The sequence below is a fragment of the Asterias amurensis genome, chromosome 5 (genome assembly GCF_032118995.1).
Source record: "Asterias amurensis chromosome 5, ASM3211899v1".
NCBI lineage: Eukaryota > Metazoa > Echinodermata > Asteroidea > Forcipulatida > Asteriidae > Asterias > Asterias amurensis.
Window position 1 is genome coordinate 14303810 of NC_092652.1, and position 24913 is coordinate 14328722.

At 36.6% G+C, this 24913-nt stretch overlaps 1 protein-coding gene across 4 annotated transcripts in view; it reads right to left on the bottom strand.

Moving 5' to 3' along the window:
* The window catches only part of LOC139937316 (transcription factor 4-like), a 143415-nt gene that overhangs the window by 27313 nt on the left and 91189 nt on the right, over positions 1 to 24913 (bottom strand). For all 4 annotated transcript variants that reach the window (XM_071932420.1, XM_071932421.1, XM_071932419.1 and 1 more), the window contains 4 exons: positions 21370 to 21527; positions 20992 to 21169; positions 20089 to 20171; positions 4589 to 4667 (listed from right to left, as the gene is read on the bottom strand). In XM_071932420.1, coding sequence (XP_071788521.1) covers positions 4589 to 4667; positions 20089 to 20171; positions 20992 to 21169; positions 21370 to 21527 — 498 coding nt within the window. The remainder of the gene's footprint in view (positions 1 to 4588; positions 4668 to 20088; positions 20172 to 20991; positions 21170 to 21369; positions 21528 to 24913) is intronic.

Genomic DNA, 24913 nt, shown 5'->3' on the forward strand with positions numbered 1-24913 from the left:
CCTGTGGAAAACGCATGCGCAATGTAACGGAACAAATAATCAACCTCTTGAGCTAGTTTAATCCGCTTGGCAAGAATAAACTCGCTGTGTGAACGCAAGCCAATTTTGGACTAAGTCATGTTTATGTTTTGGACACCCGCGGTGCTCGGATTAAGGGCTAGTTCCCCCACGTCAAAACATACCCTATTACAACATAGAAGCAGTGCATTGTTGTCTTAAGGCCCATTCACACGAGCGCTGCAAACGAGGGTCCCGTGCGATTTCATAACATCGATGTTATGAAATTGCAAATCCACGTCGTGTGAATGCTATCTATGTTACGAAACTACCTGGGTCCCGTGTTGTTCATAACACAGATTGAGACCTTCAAAAAATCGCATCGATGTTATAATCACGGGGAGCCATCGTCTGAACCGAATGCCTGCGATCGTAACGAGGGACCGCTGCGTTGACACGTGAAGAACTATGGAGGAAGAAATGGGCGAACTATAACATGCATATACATGTACATGTACATACATGTACATGTATATCTGCTCAACACTGGACTACGATCCGTTTGGCTGGTGGGTTTTGTGGCCGGAGGCTAGACCAGCCCAAACCTTGAAGCAAAAACATCGTTCAATCGGAAGCAGAATACGTCATTTGGCAAAGCTTTTCCATGTTTTAATTCACCATTTGTTATGTCTCATCAATAATTCCACATCTAAAAAACATTTTTATTCAACAGTGTAGCGTTTTTAACGTCCAAAAATCTATTTGAATCGTGGAATTTTGTGTTTTTCTTCGACTCGAACATGAATCGAAGTTGCTAGATCGCTGCATTTCAAGACAAGCTCAACCCTTGAAGCAAAAACATCGTTCAATCGCAAGCAGAATACGTCATTTGGCTAAGCTTTTAAATGTTTTAATTCATTATTTGGTGTGTCTCATCAATAATTTCATATCTAAAAAGCATTTCTATTCAACAATGTAGCATTTTTAACGTCCACAAAAAGCTATTTGAATCGTGGAATTTTGTGTTTTTCTTTTTTTAGCTTCGAAAACGTAACCCCCTTCCCGCCGGCTGCCGGGATGAGAGTTACGTTATCGCAAATGTTTTTAAAATATTCTACATTTTATGTGACTTAATTGATTTCAATGAAATTGATTTATTTTATTCCTTTTAACTGTAACGTTTTAGTTTTAACTCAAACCTCTTGCTTGTAGACTTTTGTCCATGCAGTAGGCCTACCCAAACGAGGGACGTATGTTTACATGTGTGTGTGCGTGTCGTGTGAATGCTCGCTAAAAAGTCGCACGCGGTAAAGTTGACAGACGGCTGGCGCCCTTAACCAGGAACCCGCGTTTGCAGCGCTCGTGTGAAAGGGGCTTTAGGGTCAAACTTAACTGCGTCCTAAACCATACTGCAGGAAGACCTCAAAACAACACAATGAGGTGAATTAATTGACAGCCAGTCTGATATTGTTTTTTGGAAAACGTGTTATTATTATGGAAGGATAGCTAATATTGAAAGTGGATCTTAGTATGATTTTTGTAAAGAAAACAAAATACATCCCATCTTACAAGTTTGTTATGCCATGTTACACAGTAGGTTTTTAAAAGTTAGAACAGGCTTACATATTTGTTGCTATTTTGGGCGAAAATGTGAACTTTCTTTGAACAATAGAAAAATAGGAATTCATTCAAACATTTAAAGAAATGCTGCTTGTTTATAGACCAGAATTCCCTGCATATAAATATGACTGCATGAATGTATGAATGCATGCGAATAGTGAATGTATGCATGGTAACAAAAGCCAATGTATGCACTCTTCACTACGATTTGAGACCAACTTGAAAACAATATTTGTTAATAGTATATCTTTTGGTATATAAGTAAACAGTTGTACTTGACATGTCTTGTCGGGTACAAGTTTCAGACAAGGCTGTCAAGTACAACTGCATACTCTTGTTATGAGGTTGCAACTGCTAGTAGTGATGAGTGATACATGGGGCACAGCTGGTAGTGACTAGCTATATACACCAACCTACTATGGGAAGGAAATAACCTCACCTGCTTGATTCATAAGCAATCTTACAAGAAATCACAACACACAGACAGCGCCCTCACCAAAAATACAATACAAGGGCACAATTGTATTTTGAGTTCACTTAATTAAACAAAATAAAAAGAATCATAAATAAATAGTTGAAAAAGAAGGAGAAGGAGAAGCCATTGCAGTTGTCTTTGAGCAAAAACAGGTATCTGTGCATAAGGCCCGGTGTACCATTTAGTGTAGTTTAAACGCTTTCTGTAAAACCGTAAGTTGTTGTAAGATTACACCTACTGTGAAACAACCCGAGGTGTTTTCACCCTTATCAAAACCTTATTATTCTGAACGCTAACTGAGATTTTTTATTTTTTATTTTTTTTTAATTTTTAATCTGCCTCGTACATGTATATCATAACGGCAGCACACTTAATTAGAAAACCTCTTTGGTTGCTCCATGCTTAAAGGCAGTGGACACTATTGGCAATAAGTTACTCAAAATAATTCTTGGCATAAAACCTTACTCGGTAAGGAGTAATGGGGAGCTTTTGATAGTATTAAAAAACTGTGAGAAATGGCTCCCTCTGAAGTTACGTAGTTTTCGAGAAAGAAGTAATTTCAATGAATTTGATTTCAAGACCTCAGAATTAGATTTTGAGGTCCCGAAATCAAGCATCTGAAAGCAAACAACTTTGTGCGACAAGTGTGTTTTTTTCTTTTCATTATTATCTCTCAACTTCGATGACCACATTAGCTCAAATTTTCACAGGTTTGTTATTTTATGCATTTATATTGAAATACACCAAATGAGAAGACTGGTCTTTGACAATTACCAATAGTGTCCAGTGTCTTTAAATATTGCATTTTTGACCAAATGTACAAACCATACATGACTTGTGCATGTAATTGGAGAGCAACTAATAGCATCTTTGCTTAACACTGAGTAATTTGTCTGGCTCATTGCAATGCCTTTTAAATGCATGATGGCATCCGTTTTTCTAACGATATTTCACCCTATCTGCTTTTTCATGCTTCATTGTAAATGCACAAATTTCAAACGTTGATGGTATTTTATTAGTGTATTTTATAGTGTGTCTCAACAGGATATTTTCTGCTTGATAGAAAATAAACATTAAATAAGTCAACTTAACCACTCTGCTTTATGACTATTGTTGAGCTCACAGATTGTTTGTTTATATACAATTGAAGGTTTTTAAAGGATAAACAAACCAATTGCCCCTTATTACTAGGCTTTACATTGTCTTCAGACATGTACTATGTACTTGCATCATGGTTTTTGTACTTTATTGATAATATTCTTTGATAAAATACTTGATCTTGGTTTTTGGATTCTCATGCTGTTTAAATATCTTATTGAGGATGAGGGTGACTTAAGGTGGCTTGTCTGTCGGAAAGCAATGATGCCCTCTGGCTGCACTCTACCCAATCCCTACTTGACAAGCCCCACCCTTGTTGGTTTTTATGCATCTCCGTTTTCCTTTTCCTTTAACAGGAAATCTAATTAGATTGGTGCTTTTCCCCTGTCTGGCTTGGCTTCTGCAATTTATTCCTGAACCTGCCAGGATAGATTAACCTCACAATTTCAGGACTTATCATCACAGAGAAACTTGCCAACTTTCATCACTAGACAAAGTTACAATCCTTTGACTTGCTTTTTTTATTGTTACAATTTCACTATATTATTACTAGCTTTTCTTTTTGTGTACAGCATTTTATCTTATAAGATTGGGGGAAAAAAAGCTTTCTAAAATTCAGAACAATTTTTGCTTCAACAAACTTCAGCCCTGAGCTAGTCATCTTTTGTAATCCAAGTTTCTTTTTTGTTTTGTGTTAAGTTAGTCAGTAACTTCATCCCTTTCTAAAGTACTTGAAATTCTGTTGTGGTGTGTTTTATGGCCCCTATACTTGTTGATTATTTTGAAAAAGAAAAAAGAAAACTTAAAATAAAATTTATAAAGTAGAATTTTCAAATGATTTGATTTCATCAGTTGTTAACATACCAAAATGCTAGTTCAAACACCCAGGGACCAGTAACATTCAAGTGGTCTGGTAACAACCATCATGAAACATAAATAGTGAAACAACTGGCAGACCCTGCTTGCTAAGTCACTGAACATGGTGACATTATTCATCAGGATCCAAGGATACAAGTTAGGGTGATGTGATTGTTAAAAATGCTTTGAAGTGTATAACTTTGAAGCACATTCATTGTAATTACTACATGTGCACTGTCCTCTTCAAAAACACATACCATGTGAAAGTATAAGGACATGTATCTATGTGCATACACTGTTCTGTTAAAACATGAATAGAATTATCAACCTTTAAGGTTCTTTTATGCAGATGAGGTTATTATAAATGCAAATATACATGAACATTCCAACATGTGAAGCCTGGGATTTGTGTGATGGTCTACTTGATTTTAAATATCATGCATATTAATTTTCAAATTTACAAATTTATAAAAAAAGCAAAAGACTTAAAAGACTAAGAAATAATACCCAAATGCTATGACTAGGAAGAAAGTAACTTACCTGACATAGGAGGAGGAGAGCCAACAGGCGTTGATGGGTTGGATGGAAAACTGCTATTTGTATGGTCTGCTGAGTAGATCTATAAAGACAAAAAAACATCACAAATCAATCACTCAGGCATAAAGGTATTGTTAACCCATTATTTAAGCATTTACCATTAAACATTGTACATGTACATCAACACAAGTGTGTCAAATCAAACTATTTTCACCTCAATTATTCCTTAAAGGCAGTGGACACTATTGGTAATTACTCAAAATAATTATAAGCATAAAACCTTTCTTGGTGACGAGTAATGGGGAGAGGTTGATGGTACAGAACATTGTGAGAAACGGCTCCCTCTGAAGTGCCATAGTTTTTGAGAAAGAAGTAATTTTCCACGAATTTGATTTCGAGACCTCAGATTTAGAACTTGAGGTCTCAAAATAAACCATCTAAACGCACACAACTTCGTGTGACAAGTGTGTTTGTTTCTCTCATTATTATCTCGCTACTTCGATGACCGATTGAGCTCAAATTTTCACAGGTTTGTTATTTTATGCATATGTGGAGATACACCAAGAGAGAAGACTGGTCTTTGACAATTACCAATAGCGTCCACTGCCTTTAAAGACAGTGGACACTAATTGGTAATTACTCAAAATAATTGTAAGCATAAAAACTTACTTGGTAACAAGCAATGGGGAGCTGTTGACAGTATAAAACATTGTGAGAAATGGCTCCCTCACAAAGTAATTTACAATTTCTCATAGGGTGGCCTTTACCGAGGACAAAATGCCTTGGTGCCCCTGCCCTTTCAAAAACAAAGCAATAGCATACAGGCCTCATATGTAGCCAAAGTTTGAGTTTGTAAAGCTATCTAGTATTTTACACAAAACTGTACACTAAATGCACCTTTTTTTCCAACATTTTCACAGGACCCACTTACTCAATTTATTATTAATATGATTATTATCATTATGTCTTTTTAATATATTTTTTAAATTAACGCTAACATTGTCCTGATTCTTTCAGAAAATGGTCTTAGTTGACTGTTCAATACAAAACATAAGATGTGTCAATTTTACTGCGAAATTCTGAGACCAAAACAGGACAAGAAGTCCCACAGAGTCCTAATTTCCACCCATGCCTGTTCCAGATGCCAAACATTCAAAATACTGTCACCAATCATGCCACCCGCTTATAACATCACCAAGCTAAATTGTCCACTGGATGGGGGTCTTGCATGGTCCAATTCATCCAATTTGGTCATACAGTCAATGCCCTCAAAAAATACCAACCAAAAACAAAAACAATAGGCTCCATTAGTAATCAAATAAGAAGAATGGGGAAGATGTGAGGTACATTGTGTTTGATACAATTGAGTTACAGTGTTGATTCTCTTAATGTTTTAATTACTTGAAAGAAAAAATCCCTTTTAAATCTTGAATTGAAAAACAAGAGATATGAACTAAAGCAGTATATTATCTGTGTTTTGACATTTTGTCTGATTTAGTGGCATGGATGTACACATTTATACATGTCACATCACATCAAATGCTCATTCGAAGAAATCGCATGCAATTATATGCAGAACAAAGGAAGACCTAAATGTAGATGAAACAATGTGAAATAATTTCACCTAATATTAATATAATTCTTGCACAATTAATTCAGAGAAAAAACATGCACACTTCTGAAACCATGTATAATAAAATGCTTTTCAAACTCCCTATTATAAAAGGTACAGGTTAACCATACTATCAGTACAACATACGTGTAACAGTACCTCCAGCTAAAGTAATAAATGAAATGACTGAATAAGTATCTTAAAACCAGCACAAGTTTACACCGACTTCAATGGCTACAGTACGGCTATGGCTATTCTATTGGCTGCAGAGGCAACAATGAAGCTTGCACAGCCTCTGGCCACAGCCATAGCTATCAAAAGCCAACATCGGAAAATGTTTCTGTGCATGTTTGTGTAGTCTGAAGGAATGCTTTATAATAGGCTTTATTTTTAGAGCTCCAAATATCTCACTCAAAAGAAGAAACTATTTAGTACTAAGTAATCAACGCTCCACATCCACATGATGCAACTACACATGTAAGACAGGTTGTTCAAGACAGGTTGTTTAATGGTTACTGACTAGATTGGGCAGGTGGCAGCTGGCTATCACAGGACTGTATCAGGTAGTGTTCTGTATTGATAAAGATTCTATGCACAATTAGCTCAACCAAAATCTACAAATAAAAATTGGACAAAGTGAAAAATACCCCCTATCCTTGTATACATACAGTAATATTAAGACAATATTCCTGACCCTAACCCCTATGTCTCCCCCAACCCTACCCCACTTTATACGCCTCTCTCAATATTCACGCATGCCGTCGTAATTTTTACCCAAAATGAGGCCATAGGCGCACATCTGCCACCATAGCCTCGTTTTGGTTTAGAATTATGAAGTACTCATGCATAAATATTATGAGAGGCGTATAACATCTAAACAAAATATATGCATTTTCTAACACTTATCCTTAGTAAAATGTTAATATTAACGATCAAACAAATCAGTAAAAGCACATGTGATAAAATACTTAATTTGTTACAAATTTCATGGTTGAATGAGTAAGTGAGAGCTGAACTTGTGTGGTGTCAGTAGCCTAAGATACTACTATAATACAAAGAGAACACTAAAGCTACAACTTCTCAAGTCAGGGAGCATCAGGGACATTTATTAATTGCAATACTGAAGGACAACATGACTTTTTCTTTTTCAGACAGTATAATACCAACATGTGAAACGCATGTGCAATAACAATAAAAGATGCCATTATACCAATAATGGCTTGGTTTGGATAGTATTGCCTGGCAACAACATGGATTCATGTTTAAGGTTGGGGTGTTTCGGAGTTCCTGATTACCAAATCATTGCAAAGTTCTATCTTCCATCCAATAAGTTTACTTTGGTTAAAGTACACAAATCAATCAATCAAGGAAGATAACCTTGAATTTATGTTCCTTACCCGAACTTAACATGCAAATTGAAAATCAAAGATAAAGCAAATCACATGTTATTGTAATACTTCAAGGGGGCAAACTGATTCAGTTGACCTGTCCTCCACCAAGGGCAAATACTGACGATGTTGGCCATTTCTGATAGACATGGCAAGATACTTTGTGTCTGTGTTAGTATAGGAAACCATATGATGGAAATACTATTGGAGTAGCACAATTTCAGATGGCGTGCAACTGCTATAGCATCAACATATTGAATTGAAATTATTGACAAGTACACACGCAGACTGCATCATTTCAAAATTTTGGTAGTATTTTTCAACCTGTGTCTGGAACAATTACAACTTGATTAGACCGCATGACGGGATACTACTCCAGTCTGTCTAAATGTCACCAGAAACCAGGTCATTCTCTTTAAAGGCAGTAGACACTGATGGTAATTACTCAAAACAACTATTATCATAAAACTTTTCTTGATTACGAGTAATGGGGAGAGGTGATGGTATGAAACGGTAGTAGTTTTGGAGAAAGAAGTAGTTTTCCACAAATTTGATTTCGAGACCGTAGTTTTGGAGAAAGAAGTAGTTTTCCACAAATTTGATTTCGAGACCTCAGATTTAGAATTTTAGGTCTCGAAATCAAGCATCTGAAAGCACACAACTTCGTGTGACCATGGTGCGACAAAGGTGATTTTTTCTTTCATTAATATTTCGCGGCTTCGACAACCAATGAGCTCAAATTTTCACAGGTTTGTTATTTTTTTTCATATGTTGAGATACACCAACTATGAAGCCTAGTCTTTGACAATTGCCAATAGTGTCCTGTTTCTTTTTGAAAGGTTTGATCAAGTTAGTGGTAATTCTTCAGAGAGGCGTTTGAGTTTGGTTCTATTTAACATTAAGAAACATTAAACACAAAAAACACATTCAATTCCTTTCCTTTCAAATACACCTATATGTTCACTTTCTCATGTCTACCGATTCTTAATAAACTTTGTGCATACCAACAAGCCACCCAAAAGGAAAACAATCATACAAAACAGAAACTAACTAAACAAACAGTTATTTGTTCATACCTATGGAAAGATGGTTTCCCAAAGTATAACTGATAATAAGATACAAGTTGAAACAGGATGACTTGCTCCCCACAAGAACTCAGCAACCATTCATAACTTATTTTTGTTATGAATACTGATAGTGTTAAAGACTGAACACTTCCCTTTGTTTTGTTTTATTTGTTCAGAATTAGTGTTATTTAGCTATGTCCTCTTTGGTTTCAACATACATAAAATATGTATATCAACATCCACTGTAAAGTTGGTTTAAAAGAAAAATGTTAAGAAGGTCAAAGTTCAAAATGCTTCAAGTTGTAAATTTGGGATTATGGGAAGGTCATTCATCTCTCACCAACTTCCAACAGAATAAGAAGAAAAAATAACCTCATGAACTAAATACTTTGTAGGCTTCAATCATCAAGGTAGATGGTCAATACCCTGACTTACTGTAGGTAATCGGTAGCACCGATGAAAGGTAATCAAATTAAGATTCAGATTAAAAATGTTTTATAATCATGAATAAGCCACATCACTTTATAATCCGTATCTCTAAAGTCTTTTCAAGTGTAAGTGGAAGTCTGGAAAAGTCAGGGAAATGTCTCGAGCTGGGAGAACAATGATAACAACAAAATCTTATGCATTTTTAAAAATGAGTTCATCTTTCAATCTTTAGGATTTATTGAATAATCCATACTTTTAAATTCAGACATTGGGTGGTTGGGCCAAGCATGGAGCTATCTTTTTTATAGCTCCATGTGTCAAGTAAAAACAATTTCGAAAACAAACAAACAAACAAACATTTTGTAACATTAGTTCTGCATTATTAGTTTAACTGAATTTCCCCAAAGTTTTTTTCAATTTCCAGAAGCTTTTAAATCAGAAAACCAAGGGCCAATATTCCAAAGTTTATAGATGTGCTTGCATTACCTTCAAATGAGTAATGAACAAGAGACTTGCACAATAAGTCTTGAAATAAGAGTTTGCATCCATTGTTGTTCTGTGTTGTTGCTGGTTTATATATGTTGTTAAACTGGTCAGAATCAAACAGCTATAAATTTAACCAGCATCTGCAATGTACGATAACTGCCCTAGACATGTTTATTTTAAGTTACAAAGCACATCTGTAGCAGTAGCGCTAATATGAAGGCCACAAGGTAATGATGTGGCCTCATTACAGGCAAGACACTTTTTCTAATTTTCTTCTAATTTTATGAGTAAAAAATATCCCAATTCAATGTTTACCTCCAGCAGCCTGATATTTTGCATTTCTGATTAGATGACCTGTAGATGATCAATAGAGGTGGTATGGTATAACCCTGATTGGATTCCAGTGATTGTACTCTACTAGGTAAGACATCACAGTAGTTGCACTTAGGTTGTTAATCACAAGCATTCAACAAATGAACAATGGAGTGTATTCAATCATGTTCAACAATCCAGTGGGCACTAATTTATGTCATGTCTTCAAACAAGATCATGATTCATTCTATTTGTCAGCATTTCATTAACATTCTGAATGTTCATAGAACAGGCTACAGCTTTAGAAAAAAACCCAAGAACATTCCAGTCTTTTGGGCATTTATATAACTAAAGAACTGTTAAACTTGCTTAGTGGCAAAAATCTACCAACAAGTCTGAGGTCATTTTCTATTGTAACACCCATTAAAGCTCCATTCTCACATCTGCACGTCAACATTCGACACTTCAACTTTCACCAATAAATATCAATGTTCTGATCACTGCGATTACAAATGCTGCTCTCCCTTGAATGTCAAGTTAAAATATTGGGGAAAAAAATGATTGTTATAATAGTTCATAAATCAAAACAGTTTAATCAGTTACATTTGATGCGAGTTCCTGCCCTCCTCAGTAGATATAAGTTCACCCATGTACATGTATGTAATGAACTAAACTATGCCATGCTTATTTTCAGCGAACCTCCTATTATTTGAGAATGAACCCTATTTCCACCATCTCTAGTTATCAAGAAATTATATCAATGATGTAAGGAGCAAATAATGTACACTAACCTTAACAATGTAAACAAGGATCATAACTCAACAAACTAGTTAGTTTATTGAGTTGTTTATGCAATTGTTGTTTTATACTATGTCCCATTCAGTCATCATCTACTCCAAATTTCAGCCACAAATCTTTCTCTGACTCTGAGTGATTGGTACATCCACTTTTGACTTGACTTTTATGACATTTAAGTATTTGATTTTAAGTCTATGTACAGTACCTGGCCGGGTAGCTTGACCGGGTACTGATTTCTCCCTCCATCCCAATATATTGTTCAACCCAAACTGTTCCATAGTCAAGCCGTTTAGAAACTTTACATACATTTCTTGAAGGACTTAAAATTAATTTTTTTAAAAGACAGATAACACAGTTCAGTCTTTTCCAACATTATACCAACTCAGCCATGAGACTTTTGGCCATAATTGAGACATAATTACCAAAGGTTTGACTGGCTCTATTTGATGTCAAATAATCCTGGTCACTTGAAGTTCCATTGATGCAACTGGAACACAAAATTGATCACCAAATAAACAGAACAATGTTCCTTTGTTCAAAACAAAACCTAAACTATTTGTGAATGAAATATTTGTTTATTGTTGGTCTTACCCATGGATATCTAGGATGACTAAAGCTTGGAACAAACATAGTTGGTTGTGTGTGAGAATGATGATGCTGATATGCTGCAGCTGCTGCAGCAGATGCTGTCATTCCAGGCATGGTGTAACCACCATCAGCCTGCTGCATGTGGGAAGGAGCTGGCCTATACATCCAATCAGATCAGTTAGTCAACAAGGAGAAACGAGTCTAACAGCTCAAATGTTCACTGTTAATGGTGCCAAACCACCAGCAGTTAGTAGTAGAGAACTTCCAGCACAGGGTATTAACTCCACAGTCCCCAGTGATCTCAGGCTAATCAGTGATTGGCAATATAGTGCTAGTATCACTATGCAATTCAACTAACTCTGTGATGAGTCACAACCTCCTCAAATCTCTACTACGTTATAAGCCAATGTGTTCTACAACTTCCAATGCTGCATTTGGCTTATCATGAACTTTCTTGTAGAGAACACTCCAGTCCTCAGTCATTGCTGTCCTTGGCACACTGGTTTGGCCTGAAGCTAAGACAAATCAGCCAGTTGAAATCTGGAAGTGATCAGTAGGGCTGCTTCTGATTATGTAATCACTGTAATGCTAAACTCATGCAGAATGCTGGATGGGCAGAAACACTGTTTCTGTCTCTTTCTTGCCCTTCAATAAAGGCCAATTAAAGCAAACCACAAGTTGCTCTGAGGGTCATATGTTGGCCTATCTTACTGATGTACATGTACATGTCTACATGCACCCATCAACACAGACTGTTAAACATCAATACTGAGATAGTTTGTGTTATACCACACTCTCCACTTTTCACACAACTAGTTATGTTGTAATGCTGTCACATGGCATCATTTAAACCCAGGGAAGCCAAATAAAAACAATATCTGGAGCAACGTAGTGGTATAAGGGTTGAAAAGACCAAAGCTATTTCTTCCAATTGACCTACTCCCTCCGATACTGGTAGAATCTATACAATAAGAGAACTTGCATGGCATGATATCAGGAGGAGGACCAACAGTTACCCAATGCAGTAGTCACTTTATTTCCTGAAGGTGACCTTGCAGAATGACCCTTCCACAGTAACTTAATTGGCCCTTTCCATTTTCAACAGTGGGATATGTTTTGTAAAATTGTGTTCAAGTCAGAGATGGACATATTCACTCATTTGTATGCCAACAAAATACAAGCAAAGAAAAGTGAGTGAAACAAAAATAATTCACCAAGCTTATTGTATTGCAACAGATTAACAGTACTGCATAAGAACATAAGAATGAAAGGCAACATTGTTTACTGAGGACCATCCCTTGGCTTAAAATGGACAGAGCCAAAGTCAGTGTGGTATCATCTTACAGCCAAGGTCTGGTTTTCTCATCATCCTGAATAAACCTTCATTTCCTGTGTACCAGGATCATATTACATGTCTATGGCCACCCCTTCAAGAACAAATGGACTGCTCCCAACAAAGTTTATTGCTGATGCTATTATTATTTGGAATAACCCTCTATGGTATACCAAGGCTAGCTGGCTGGCTGACAGACCTGTGCTGAACCTTGCACTATGGCTCTCTCAACATACAGACCTGAACAACTGCAAAAAGGAACATTTACATGTGCAGTGCACAATCATAGAGATGTCAATGAAACAAAACTGGTCATTTAGTTCAGGTTTGATACAATAACATCTAACTGTTCTGGCTGCTCTAGCTGTATGTTCAAATAATTAGACATTCATTTGTTAGTCAGGTCCATAACTTTTTTCTTCATGATTTTATATCATGGTAAAACTTACAATTACATTACAACAAGTACTGTATATCCATCATTGTAATGTTAACAAAAGCCAATGTACAAAATTCATTTAAATCTGTGTTTTCATTGCCTAGGAAACAAATAAGTTTTTCTTTAACTTTAATATTGTGCACAGGTATGTCATCGTTAAGTAATTATTTGTTTAATAAGAAAAGATAATAATTTCTATTATTAATCCATCCAACTTCTGACTGTTTTTACAGATATTATGGGGGATCCTGTTTAAGTGAAAAAAAAAAATGAAAGACAGACCAAGCTTCGCCAGGCTTTTTATGAGCAACTGATCCTTTTTTGTATTAAAACTACTTTTGATTTCCCCCCACTTTCACAGTTTTCAGAGGGAAATATTCCTCTTGAGAATTTATACCGATAAGAACTTTATAGTCAGTGAGATTTACATTGAAAATAATGAGTCGTTTCTTTAATCGTTAACAATCCTTTTTAATTCTAGAAGTTCAGTTGACTTCACCATGCAACAGAACTACCTTGAAACAAGACTTGTTTTCTTTCATAGTCTGTTTACAAGACAGGGTCTTTGGCAAAGAGTTAGAACTATCTAAAGATGAGATTCTTTAGACGGTGGAGATTAGAAATAAGAAGGCTGTGCCACGTCCTTCCTTTCCACAGACAAAGTGATATTAAGATGACTGGGTGTGGTTTCCATTCACAGGGATTTCAACAAGATTGGACTTGGGGAAGAAAAACTAGCAGATTAAAAGATCCCAGCAGGAAGAACAAAGCCCAGATAAGCCTTAGAAAAATGGAAACATTGTGTGGGATTGACAGATGTATCAAGTCTGTATCAATATGTGCTCATTATTAAGCCACTTAGTCTAAGAACAAGTTGTTGGAAGGGTGGGGACACTTTACCTAGATACTAAAGCACTGTATATCAATGGCTCAGAAAGAAAGCCATATCAATTGTGACTCGATTCACATTCATCTATTCTTACGAAAATCCAACAATCATTGTACAATGTTTTTTCAAACTAAGGTGCTGTTTACTACTATTACATAAGACACTTACAAAAGCCACGAAACACATGATTGGAGTGGAACTTTAGCCAAATTTACTTTCTGTTACATAGGTTTGTTTTAACCAAATCATGAGTCCTAAATACTTTGTTGTATCATCCATGCGACCAGCTGCATGCGACACAGGCCAATATACAGTATTTTCCTTTTTCTTTCTTTGGGCAATTGCCAGTCGATAACTTTTAGAAAATATATAATTCCACATTCTTCAGAACATTTTCAAGTCATTTTCACTCATGTTTATCCTTGATCCATGCCCCATATCTCTTCAGTCATGAAATTGTCAAAACTGGTCAGTAAATAATAATAACAAAACAGAAGTTTCTTCTTCCACATTCTTTTTGCTAAATGTCCTTTGTACAACCATGACACAATCAAAGGTATTTTTGAATCCAGTATTTAGAACAAACTCTCTTTAGAGGATCATTACTGGTGTGGAGAATACATTGTACTTTCGGATTCAAACTTTTCAAAGTCTGTACTTATGTTGTTTTTAGAGTGGTAGTTTGAGTTCAAGTTGAACAATCTAATGGGTATAGGTTGCTGGCTAAAGAAGGTGCACAATTAATACTATGTTGAGTGTTCACTATGTTATACTATTTTTGAATATAGTAGGGACCTACATGATGCAAGCTTACACTGAGGCTATGAGTTAAGGTCTAAGAATCACTCATATAACACCTGAATAGCAGGTAATAATGACAAACAATGCTTGCAATCTATCATCAAAGGAAAAACCAAACTTGATTGACTTAACAACAAAATGAACTCCTGAACCCAACTATGATTTGCAGAAAAGCAAAGAAACAATTATTTATTGAAAGAAAATAGCAGTGTTAATGTAGGATTAGGGCTGGTGTAATAAAAAGGGAAATATCACTCATGATTCACATGGCCCAGAGAAATGTCAGGAAATCAGTTGACTGTAGGCTAAGGCCATTAGGGCTTTAGGGATGTACTCTTACTTTAATGAATATGGCAAAGGGATGGAATGCTTGATAGTATGCACCAAGGGTCATGCCAACAAACTCACAGGGATCAGCCAGACAAAAGCATGCAATCAAAGTTACATTCTACGTACAATTGGCTAAAAAAAGATAAGAAAGTTTTAAGATATAACTGTGTTTTATGTGATAGCCTGTATACAGCTTTGAATAATTTACTATATCACTGATTTATGATCTAATTTATTGTCTCTGTGGCTAATATTGAACATGTTGAATATACAGTGATTATACTACAATCATGAACTAGAGATTGAGTTCATGACAGACCATTAATGCTTGGTTGAAAGATGAACTCATATTACTTGACATGTATGTTCTCCTATGCAGTGAAGAATTCATCTTGTGTGACAACAGTTCCTTGATCAAGAAATACTCCTAGGATAGTATGGAGTTTAATCAATTTTAAGTGTTACTGTTGAATATTTTAGATGTTTATTTTCTGATGCTAGAAATCCTGCCAAACCATGGAAATCGTAATATTGGTCCACTTCATTTCAAGCAATAAACACACCAGCGATAAATGTACAACTATTTGTGTGCACATGCACGCACAGTGGTTGAGCGTCGTGTGCATTTTTAAACTTAACAAAACAAAGCACGAGTTAGTGAGAACAACTAAAAATTTACAACACGTTTTTAATAGATTTTCCAACAATGCTTTTTCCCATAAATGGCATTTATAAATGGGAATAAACGAGTGGTGACTCAATCTTTAACATTTAAAACCTTGCTGGGTTGTCTGAGTCCTTTATCGCACGACACAACCCTGCCCTGTACATCTCTTTTATCCCACATAATGTCAGATGGTATCCTAGCTCCTGTAGACATTCATTTCTTTTTAGACAAAGCCCGTAACAACTTCAGACTTTCCTTAATCTTTTGCTGACATGCGGCCGACTAACACTTTTTATCAATATGGAGTTGCATGTTGAGGGTGGCGTTACACCTCGCTTAAACCGTACAAAGAACAAGGTCTGTTCTGGAAACTTTCTTTTTGGCCGGGCTCACGACAGCGGTTGAGTTCCTACTCAATTTTCTCACATGAAAGCACCAAATCACAGAACTAATTATGAGTACCTTCATCTTCTTTCCTTTGGCAAGTCAGGGTTTCATTATGGCAATAAACAAATATTTAGAAAAAGAATCTTCAATGGGCACAGAACAATGAAATGATTAAAATAAAAAGCCCAGCTAATTTCACGCATTGGTCAATGTCATGAAAATTTGCTTTGCATTCTCATTGTAAAGATGTATAAATGCTCCCCTAACTCAACAGTCAACTGGTTCCATTTAGTCTGATAAGTCTTCAACAATTATCATGTGGAAACTAGACAGACCGGACATAAGACTCCACAATTGTAGTATTTGTATTTTAACAGCATGTTGTGAACAGGTTAAGGTCAATGAGGTCAATGCCATATTCAGATGTATATCAGTCAATCTTCATACAAATAAGGTTTGGGTTAACACTGGTTTGGAAATGAACTAGCGTTTAAAATAAAGTTCTTCTCTCTCCAAACAAAACATGACTCTTAAACAACTATTAAGAACGGGGAAATTCAAAATATTAGTAGGACAAAGAGAATGTCTTTAACAATCTTGAGCATTTGGCCAGATTTGAACATATTTGATAATTATAGATTCTTTGGCTAGTTTAAATTCAAATCACTTAATATTTATAGAGGCACAACAGGAGTGCCACATTTAAGTTTGGCTCGGGAGAGGCACTTAGGTTTTACAGGGGCTGCCTTATATTCTAGGGAGGTTAGGCACTAGATAACCAATTTACATAACTAGTTTGGAGTGATTTAAAAAGCTCACAACCATGAAACAAATCAAAGTTACTAATAATGATCTTAAACCTGGATCCAAATAATACAACTTAATAACATCTGTTATTTGTAGACACATTCAAGAAGGTAATGTTCAAAAATCCAGCATCGAATCTTACACTGCTGTCCGCAACCATGGCATCCTTGGAACATTTCTTGATAATAATTCGACAATGGCTGAGCATGTAAAGAAAGAATTATTGACAATCTGCATTTTGACATTTTTGGAACTAAGTCCTAAATTCTACTGCTACAGTTCTACTGCTAAGTCCTAAATTGATCAGCTACTTGTTTCTATCCCCGCCATTTTAAACCTTGGCCTAGAAGATCAAAGTTCCTATTACGCGTCTATTTTATCCAATGAACCAAACCTACAGTACTGGTATAGACCTTCTTTACCAAGTCATATTTGCTGTTTCACTTCAATTAAAAATAAGTAAAGACTTTTCTATTCACCATGCTTACCATGTCTAATTTTATAACCACAGTTTATGTTATAAAAAGACCCTGATACTGATAGATAAACCTACCCAAATTTACCTATTGCAAAGTACTGGGATCTCTACGCTAAAATGAAATAATGTAACCAAGTTGAATTGATCCCCTAAACCAAAACAAATTCAATTGAGGCAATCCTTTGACAACAACAAGCTGTAAAAACGACTACAACTTCCTTTGTGAGTGTACATGTAATACTTACCACATGTACCATTTTGTCATTTTGTGATGAAAAAACTGGCATGTGCCTAGTAATCAATAGAGGGGGGTATACAACTTTACATGGCACACCTAAATTACAGACTCTCCAAACTTCACAATGCCCAAGAAACATACATTCTTTAAAATTAATAGTCCGCACATTTTCACTTTTAGTGAATTTTATGTGAATTTTGTCATTTTTAGTGAATTTTGTAAATGGATGACTAAGCACATTATTGAAGGAACCTCAATGAACAGTAAATGATAACTACTTTACAGGAGAATTAAATGTTAAAAATAACTAATGATTGTTTATGAGTCCCATTGTGAGAAACTAATCTCTCTACCACATATCCAGCATGGTATATGAAATATGGAATATTCAAGCCAATTTGATAAACGATCTTTCCATGAATTAAAAATATATTTTATCTTTTGCATGAATACAAAACTTTTATTCCATCATTTGTTTAATATAACATCCAAGAAGACCTCAGCCCTACTTGTTACTTGTCAAAATGCCCACAACCGCCCTGCTTGTTAATCCTCAACTGCCCACAACCGCCCTACTCATTACTCCTCAAACTGCCCTCAACCATCCTGCTTATTACTCCTCAAACTGCAAACAACCGTCCTGCATGTTATCCTTAAACTGCCCTCAAACGTCCTGCTTGTTACTCCTCAACTGCCCACAACTGCCCTGCTCATACTCCTTGAACTGCCCTCAACCATCCTGCTCGTTACTCCTCAAACTGCCCATAACCGTCCTGCATGTTATCCTTAAACTGCCCTCAAACGTCCTGCTTGTTACTCCTCAAACTGCCCTCAACCGCCCTGCTCATACTCCTTGAACTGCCCTCAACCGTCCTGCTCGTTACTCCTCAAACTGCCCTCAACCGTCCTGCATGTTATCCTTAAACTGCCCTCAAACGTCCTGCTTGTTACTCCTCAACTGCCCACAGCCACCCTACTCATTACTCCTCTAACTGCCCTCAACCGTCCTGCTTGTTACTCCTCAAACTGCCCTCAATCGCCCTGCTCATACTCCTTGAACTGCCCTCAACCATCCTGCTCGTTACTCCTCAAACTGCCCTCAATCGCCCTGCTCATTACTCCTCAAACTGCAAACAACCGTCCTGCATGTTATTCTTAAACTGCCCTCAAACGTCCTGCTTGTTACTCCGCAAAATGCTCTCAACCATCCTGCCTGTTACTCCTCAAACTGCCCTCAACTGCCTGCCTGTTACTCCTCAAACTGCAAACAACCGTCCTGCATGTTATCATTAAACTGCCCTCAACCATCCTGCTTGTTACTCCGCAAAATGCTCTCAACCGTCCTGCCTTGTTACTCCTCAAATTGCCCTCAACCGTCCTGCCTGTTACTCCTCAAACTGCAAACAACTGTCCTGCATGTTATCCTTAAACTGCCCTCAACCATCCTGCTCGTTACTCCTCAAACTGCCCTTAACAGTCCTGCTCATTACTCCTCAAACTGCAAACAACCGTCCTGCATGTTATCCTTAAACTGCCCTCAACCGTCCTGCTTGTTACTCCGCAAAATGCTCTCAACCGTCCTGCTTGTTACTCCTCAAACTGAACTCAACCGTCTTGCTTGTTACTCCTCAAACTGCCCTCAACCGTCCTGCCTTGTTACTCCTCAAACTGGCCGCAACCGTCCTGCTTGTTACTCCTCAAACTGCCAACAACCGTCCTGCCTGTTACTTCTTAAATTGCCCTCAACCGTCCAGCGTGTTACTTCTTTAACTGCCCTCAACTGCCCTGCTTGTTATTCCTCAAACTGCCAACAACCGTCCTGCCTGTTACTTCTTAAACTGCCCTCAACCGTCCTGCGTGTTACTTCTTAATTTGCCTTCAATTGTCCTGCGTGTTACTTCTTACACTGCCTTCAACCGTCCCACTTGTTTCTCCTCAAACTGCCCTGCTTGTTATTCCTCAAACTGCCCACAACCGTCCTGCCTGTTACTTCTTAAACTGCCCTCAACCGTCCTGCTTGTTACTTCTTAAACTGCCCACAACCGTCCTGCCTGTTACTTCTTAAACTGCCCTCAACCATCCTGCTTGTTACTTCTTAAACTGCCCTCAACCGTCCTGCTTGTTACTTCTTAAACTGCCCTCAACCGTCCTGCTTGTTACTTCTTAAACTGCCCGCAAACGTCTTGCTTGTTACTCCTCAATTGCAAATGTTTTTACAGCATTTTACAAGACCTTTTTTCTTAACATATTTGGACAAGTCTTTATTTTAATTTTTCGATCAAACTTAGATACTTACCTTAAAGAGATTCAATGATTTGCACCTGCTTCCTACCAATAATGTCATAGTCTTAGGGTTAAAAACACCTGATTTAGGGCCAATATTATGCATTCTTACACAAATGTGTTATGAACATCAACTGAAGTGAAGCTTGGTAGTGGAAGTGGTGTACTTACCGATGCCAATGCTTTGCCAAGTGTGTCTCCTGTTTGAGAATTGCCTGCTGCTGCACTTCCTGCAGTTGAGCCTCCTCTTACACCTTCACAACATAAATTAAGAACAGTTAGCAATTAAAGCAATCGCACAACATCGGTAAACAGTATTTTCCAAAGGCCCACACTTTGTGTATCACAACTTATATATAAAATAACAAACCTGTGAAAATTTAGGCTCAACCGGTCATTTGAGTTGAGAGAAAATAATGGGAAAATCCAACCTTGTTTTCGCACGTTTCGCCGTGTCATGACATGTGTTTAAAATAAATCAGTTATTCTTGATATCGAGAATTGATAATTATTTTAATGTTTTCTCAAAAAGTAAAGCATTTCATGGAATAATATTTTAAGGGATGTCTTTCACACTTACCTGCTGTAAACCCTGTAAATTAATGGTAAATCTGTGAACTTTTAATTTTTGTTCTGTTCAGAAAGTGTCCAATGGCTTTAAGATGTAGAGTAGATTCTTGAAAAAACTTCAACTCCATACATTAGGGTCAAAGTTTTGGTAATGTTATTGTGTTTTGTTTTCATCAATGTATTTAGCATAAAAGAATCCCATTTACACATCGTTAATAAAATGTGTAGATCAAATTGAGACATAGTTTGATCATGCTGGTGACTGCTTCAATGACAATCTACATAGACATGTCAACAAAATTAATGATTGTATACCCAAGTACCAATTTGCACTTGAAGTAAAACATTAAACCAAGGGAAACTTATGAACATTTCTGTTGTTATATATATTGTATTGTTCCTTGTTGTCTAAATACCACTGATTATGTGAATACTTAAAGTATCGTAACTCCAAACCTGATACCATACACAATCTAAATGTTAAAACAACTGAGTATAACTTACTTAATATTGTCTCTGTTCCATTGCTGGGTGATGACGATGAATATGGTGAATGTAGATGTGTGGATGATGAAGTTGTTCCAGGTTTGAAGGATGTCATTGATGGAAGACTCAAGGGATCACGATTTGGAGACATAGTGTGACCATGGACATGACTGCTTCCTTGACTCTGACCATAGCCCTGTTTAAACATACACAACTTTCAGCAAAATATGCAAATACCAAGTACACCCCTCCTCCCCCAACAATAGGTAGAACACCATGCTTATGTAAACAAAATAAACATGAATAGGGTCTACTGAAAACCTTTACTACACATTTTATGCATCTTGGATTGTTCCATGTGCAGATATAACTTGAGTTGAAGAGGTGTTTTCTTACCATGGGCTCATGTGGTGGGTAGGTAGTTTGAGACTGAGAATACGAGGATCCAGAATTGCCTAAGATGGAAGAGGAATGGAAGCTAGCACTGGATGGGGCCAGCCCATTACTGCTCCAAGGATCTGTACTATGAGGACTGTGGGTGCCTGCCGTTGCATCTACAATATTACAACAAAACAATTGTTTATTAATTTATTACAATACATTGCACTTCAAGGCATTTATCATGCTTAAGAAGGGAAAAAATACATTGCATACTACTCTTGCCGATATTGGCTTTGCAAAGGCACAAATAAAAACCATAAAAAAACTTCAAACAAACTTAACTTTGTACAGTATTTTTCAGTTTTATTTTGGCACAATTATGTAAGGTAAAAATAAGAAAATCACCTGTAAAGTTACACGCCTGTTCATGAACTTTTCAACTAGACAACTTTTGGGGAAAAATAGAGCGTTGCTTCCTCATGCACATTATACATGTACAGTATTGATTCATGACTTAACATTATTTTTTAAAAACCATATTGAAATAACTTGTACAAAAAAACCTTGAAATACATGTAATTCACACCCTTTTTATGCCATCATGACATACTCATTAAAGGTTCTTTATTAATGTTGAGGTTAAAACACTTCATTTACAAGGCTCAATTCACCCTCATATCAATTTGATTTTATAAAAAAAGTTGAATACCAATGCTCACAATGTCCATGTGACTATTAACAAGGTTTAGCATGAACAGCTGCAAAAGACCAAACCAGCAATGTACCAAATTGGGCTGTGAACAATGTTGATGCACAGTACATAAGCTCATCAACACTATGAGCTTTTTTTGTAGGATATCTGGAGCGACAATATCTTCCCAAGTATTAATAATGAACATATGAATTTTCTTATAAAACTATTTGTTTAAAATCATTCCAAGACCGATCTTTACAAACAACATGCAGAAGAAATTATGACAAATGTTAGCCTTTATGTGTCTTCATGGTTTTATCAAACAACATTATTTTCCTGTTACCATAAGTGCTGGTCACCTGACTGAGGTGAAACTTTCCAGTTGTCTTCATATTGATAAACACTATCGATTGTAAACATTTCAATGGGTTCTTTTGAGATAGACAAATAGTTTTTATTTTGACCCGAGGTATTTTTTCACATGTAATGTAGTGATGACGTTATTGAACTGTTTTAATACATTTACATTCAAAAAAGATATCATCAACTGAGATCATTTTCAAATTCACTTCCAGCTTGACTCCAGAGCTAAAAATGAACTGGAGAAGATTTCTTTACTTCAACTTTTGGTTTTACCTTTAAAGACATTGTCAAATTGGGGTCATATCAATGTAACTTTTGTTTACCATTCAAGACCTGTCCAATTACAATGATTGTGAAAATGGCTGATGCACTTTCGGAGTTATGATTTTTCTTTTAAATAAAACATTTTGGTTGACTGTAATTCACGACTTCATCACAAAGTCACAACTTCCTCATCATCTACAGGTTTGTAGTACAACTACGTGTACATGTCAAAATTGAAGTTGAAATAAGCTCCGCAACTACACTATGCTATGCATTTACTTGCGGGTTAAGTTAACCAAGAACAAGGTGAGGAAAAAAGTGTTTTTATTTTAAGAAAAACAAAAGAATAAAACCACTAGTTGTGCTGACAACCCAACACACAAATAGAATCAGACCAAAACACACAGATTAAGACAGATAATCTGTCTTAATCTGTGTGTTTTGGTCTTCTTCTATTTGTGTGTTGGGTTGTCAGCACAACTATTGTTTTTATTCTTTTGTAGATTGTACTTCCACAGCAAGAGTGTCAGTCCAATTAACAACTGCATCTTGGTAGTTAGCTTGAAGTAAGATAAGAAGCGTTGGAAGGCCATCCAGTATCATGTATGTAAACATTACAATGTATCAGTGTTGTAGACGAGTCCTTGTTGTCAGAGTCTACAATGTATGTCATAAACTTGAACAAGATAACAACCCTAACAGTGCGGTTGAAACAAATAGGGTCACTGGTTGACATGCCAAAGCCACAGGCAATGTATCAACACAAACAATATTTGTTTATCAGAAACGATTAAGGAGGGCAAAAGGAAGCATTATTTTGCATCCCCTCCCTTTTTCCTGGTCTCAAACTGAGTCCCATGGGTCAAGTCCGAGTCCAGAAAAAATGAACCTAGAATGGTCTCAAGTCTGAGACCAGACTCAAATCCTCCAAATCGTTACAATGTCGTCATCGAAGGACCAAACATAAGCAATGGATGACTATTGCCCAAAATCTTGAGCACAGATTAATGATGCATCTTTCTAAGTTTGGCTGCAATCTGCCAAAAGAAAATTGGTTCTATTTTGTTTGGCTACAATGAATATCTGTGAGTGAGGCATGAGTTTTGACCATGCTTGTTTAAAATTGGCTGAAAAGTTTAGGATTGAGAGTCTTAAATAATATTTAAAGTAATGCATTAATACAATGCAACAAGTACAATCTTTTCAGCATGCCATTCATGGATGCATTTACACATAAAGCAGTATAAATTATGAATGTGCTCTACAGTATAGGGCAATACTGCCCTCAAGAGGCTTGAATTACCTTCATTTCCAGAATTATGACTATGGGATTATTGAGTGATTTGTTGTTGTTGGCTCAGGATTCCAACATGTATCATGTACTGTATTATGTTTAGAAAAGCATAGATTACCTTTCCCTCCTACAACAAAAACTAAAGGAAAATTCAACCATTTGCAAGTTGATTGTGTTCTAAAGGGTTTTGGTGATAAAAGGCTGCAGTCGTTATTGTTAGTTTAGAAAGGGTTTGTTGCATTGTAACCTTTGGGATAACTTTTTTTTTTTTTTTTTTCACTCCTATAATAAAATAAAAATGCAATTGTATCAGTTGTTCGTTTTATGTGATCTTCCCAAGAAGGGAACTTGGCAAAGTTCCCACAAAGAAAAATGCCTAGCTGGCAATAGCCAAGTTCTGTCAAATAAACATTGGTATAACATCTATGGGTATGTTCAGACAGCGTACTAAGTTAGACCCGAACCGGTTTAACTTTTACGAGCAGCAGGGGGTGATCGTAAAAATAAAACCCCTTTGCGTTCAGACAGCACTGAGTTAAACCCGATCCGGTTTATCTTTGGTTTTAAGAGGTCAAAGAAAACGCGACCCCGTTACTCTAACATCCTGTTTATTGACCTGTTCATTGGTCACGGTGTGTTTACGTAATGATTACGGAGGTCAATGGGTCGCCTGTTGTGAGTTAAACCGGATGTGGTCTTTTTTATTCTGTCCACACACAGTGTTAAAAGATAAACCCAAAGCGGTCTACAGATAAACCCCCTTCCTGGACGGTTTGTGGGTTGAACTCAATTCGGACTAACTTTAGAACCGTTCAGACACACTGAGTTGAACTCGATCGAGTTGAACCATGAGTTAAACCAACTTTAGTACCGTGTCTGAACGCACCCTAAGATCATGACTTTCCAATAAACTATGATTCATTCAGTAACTTGAAGACAATACC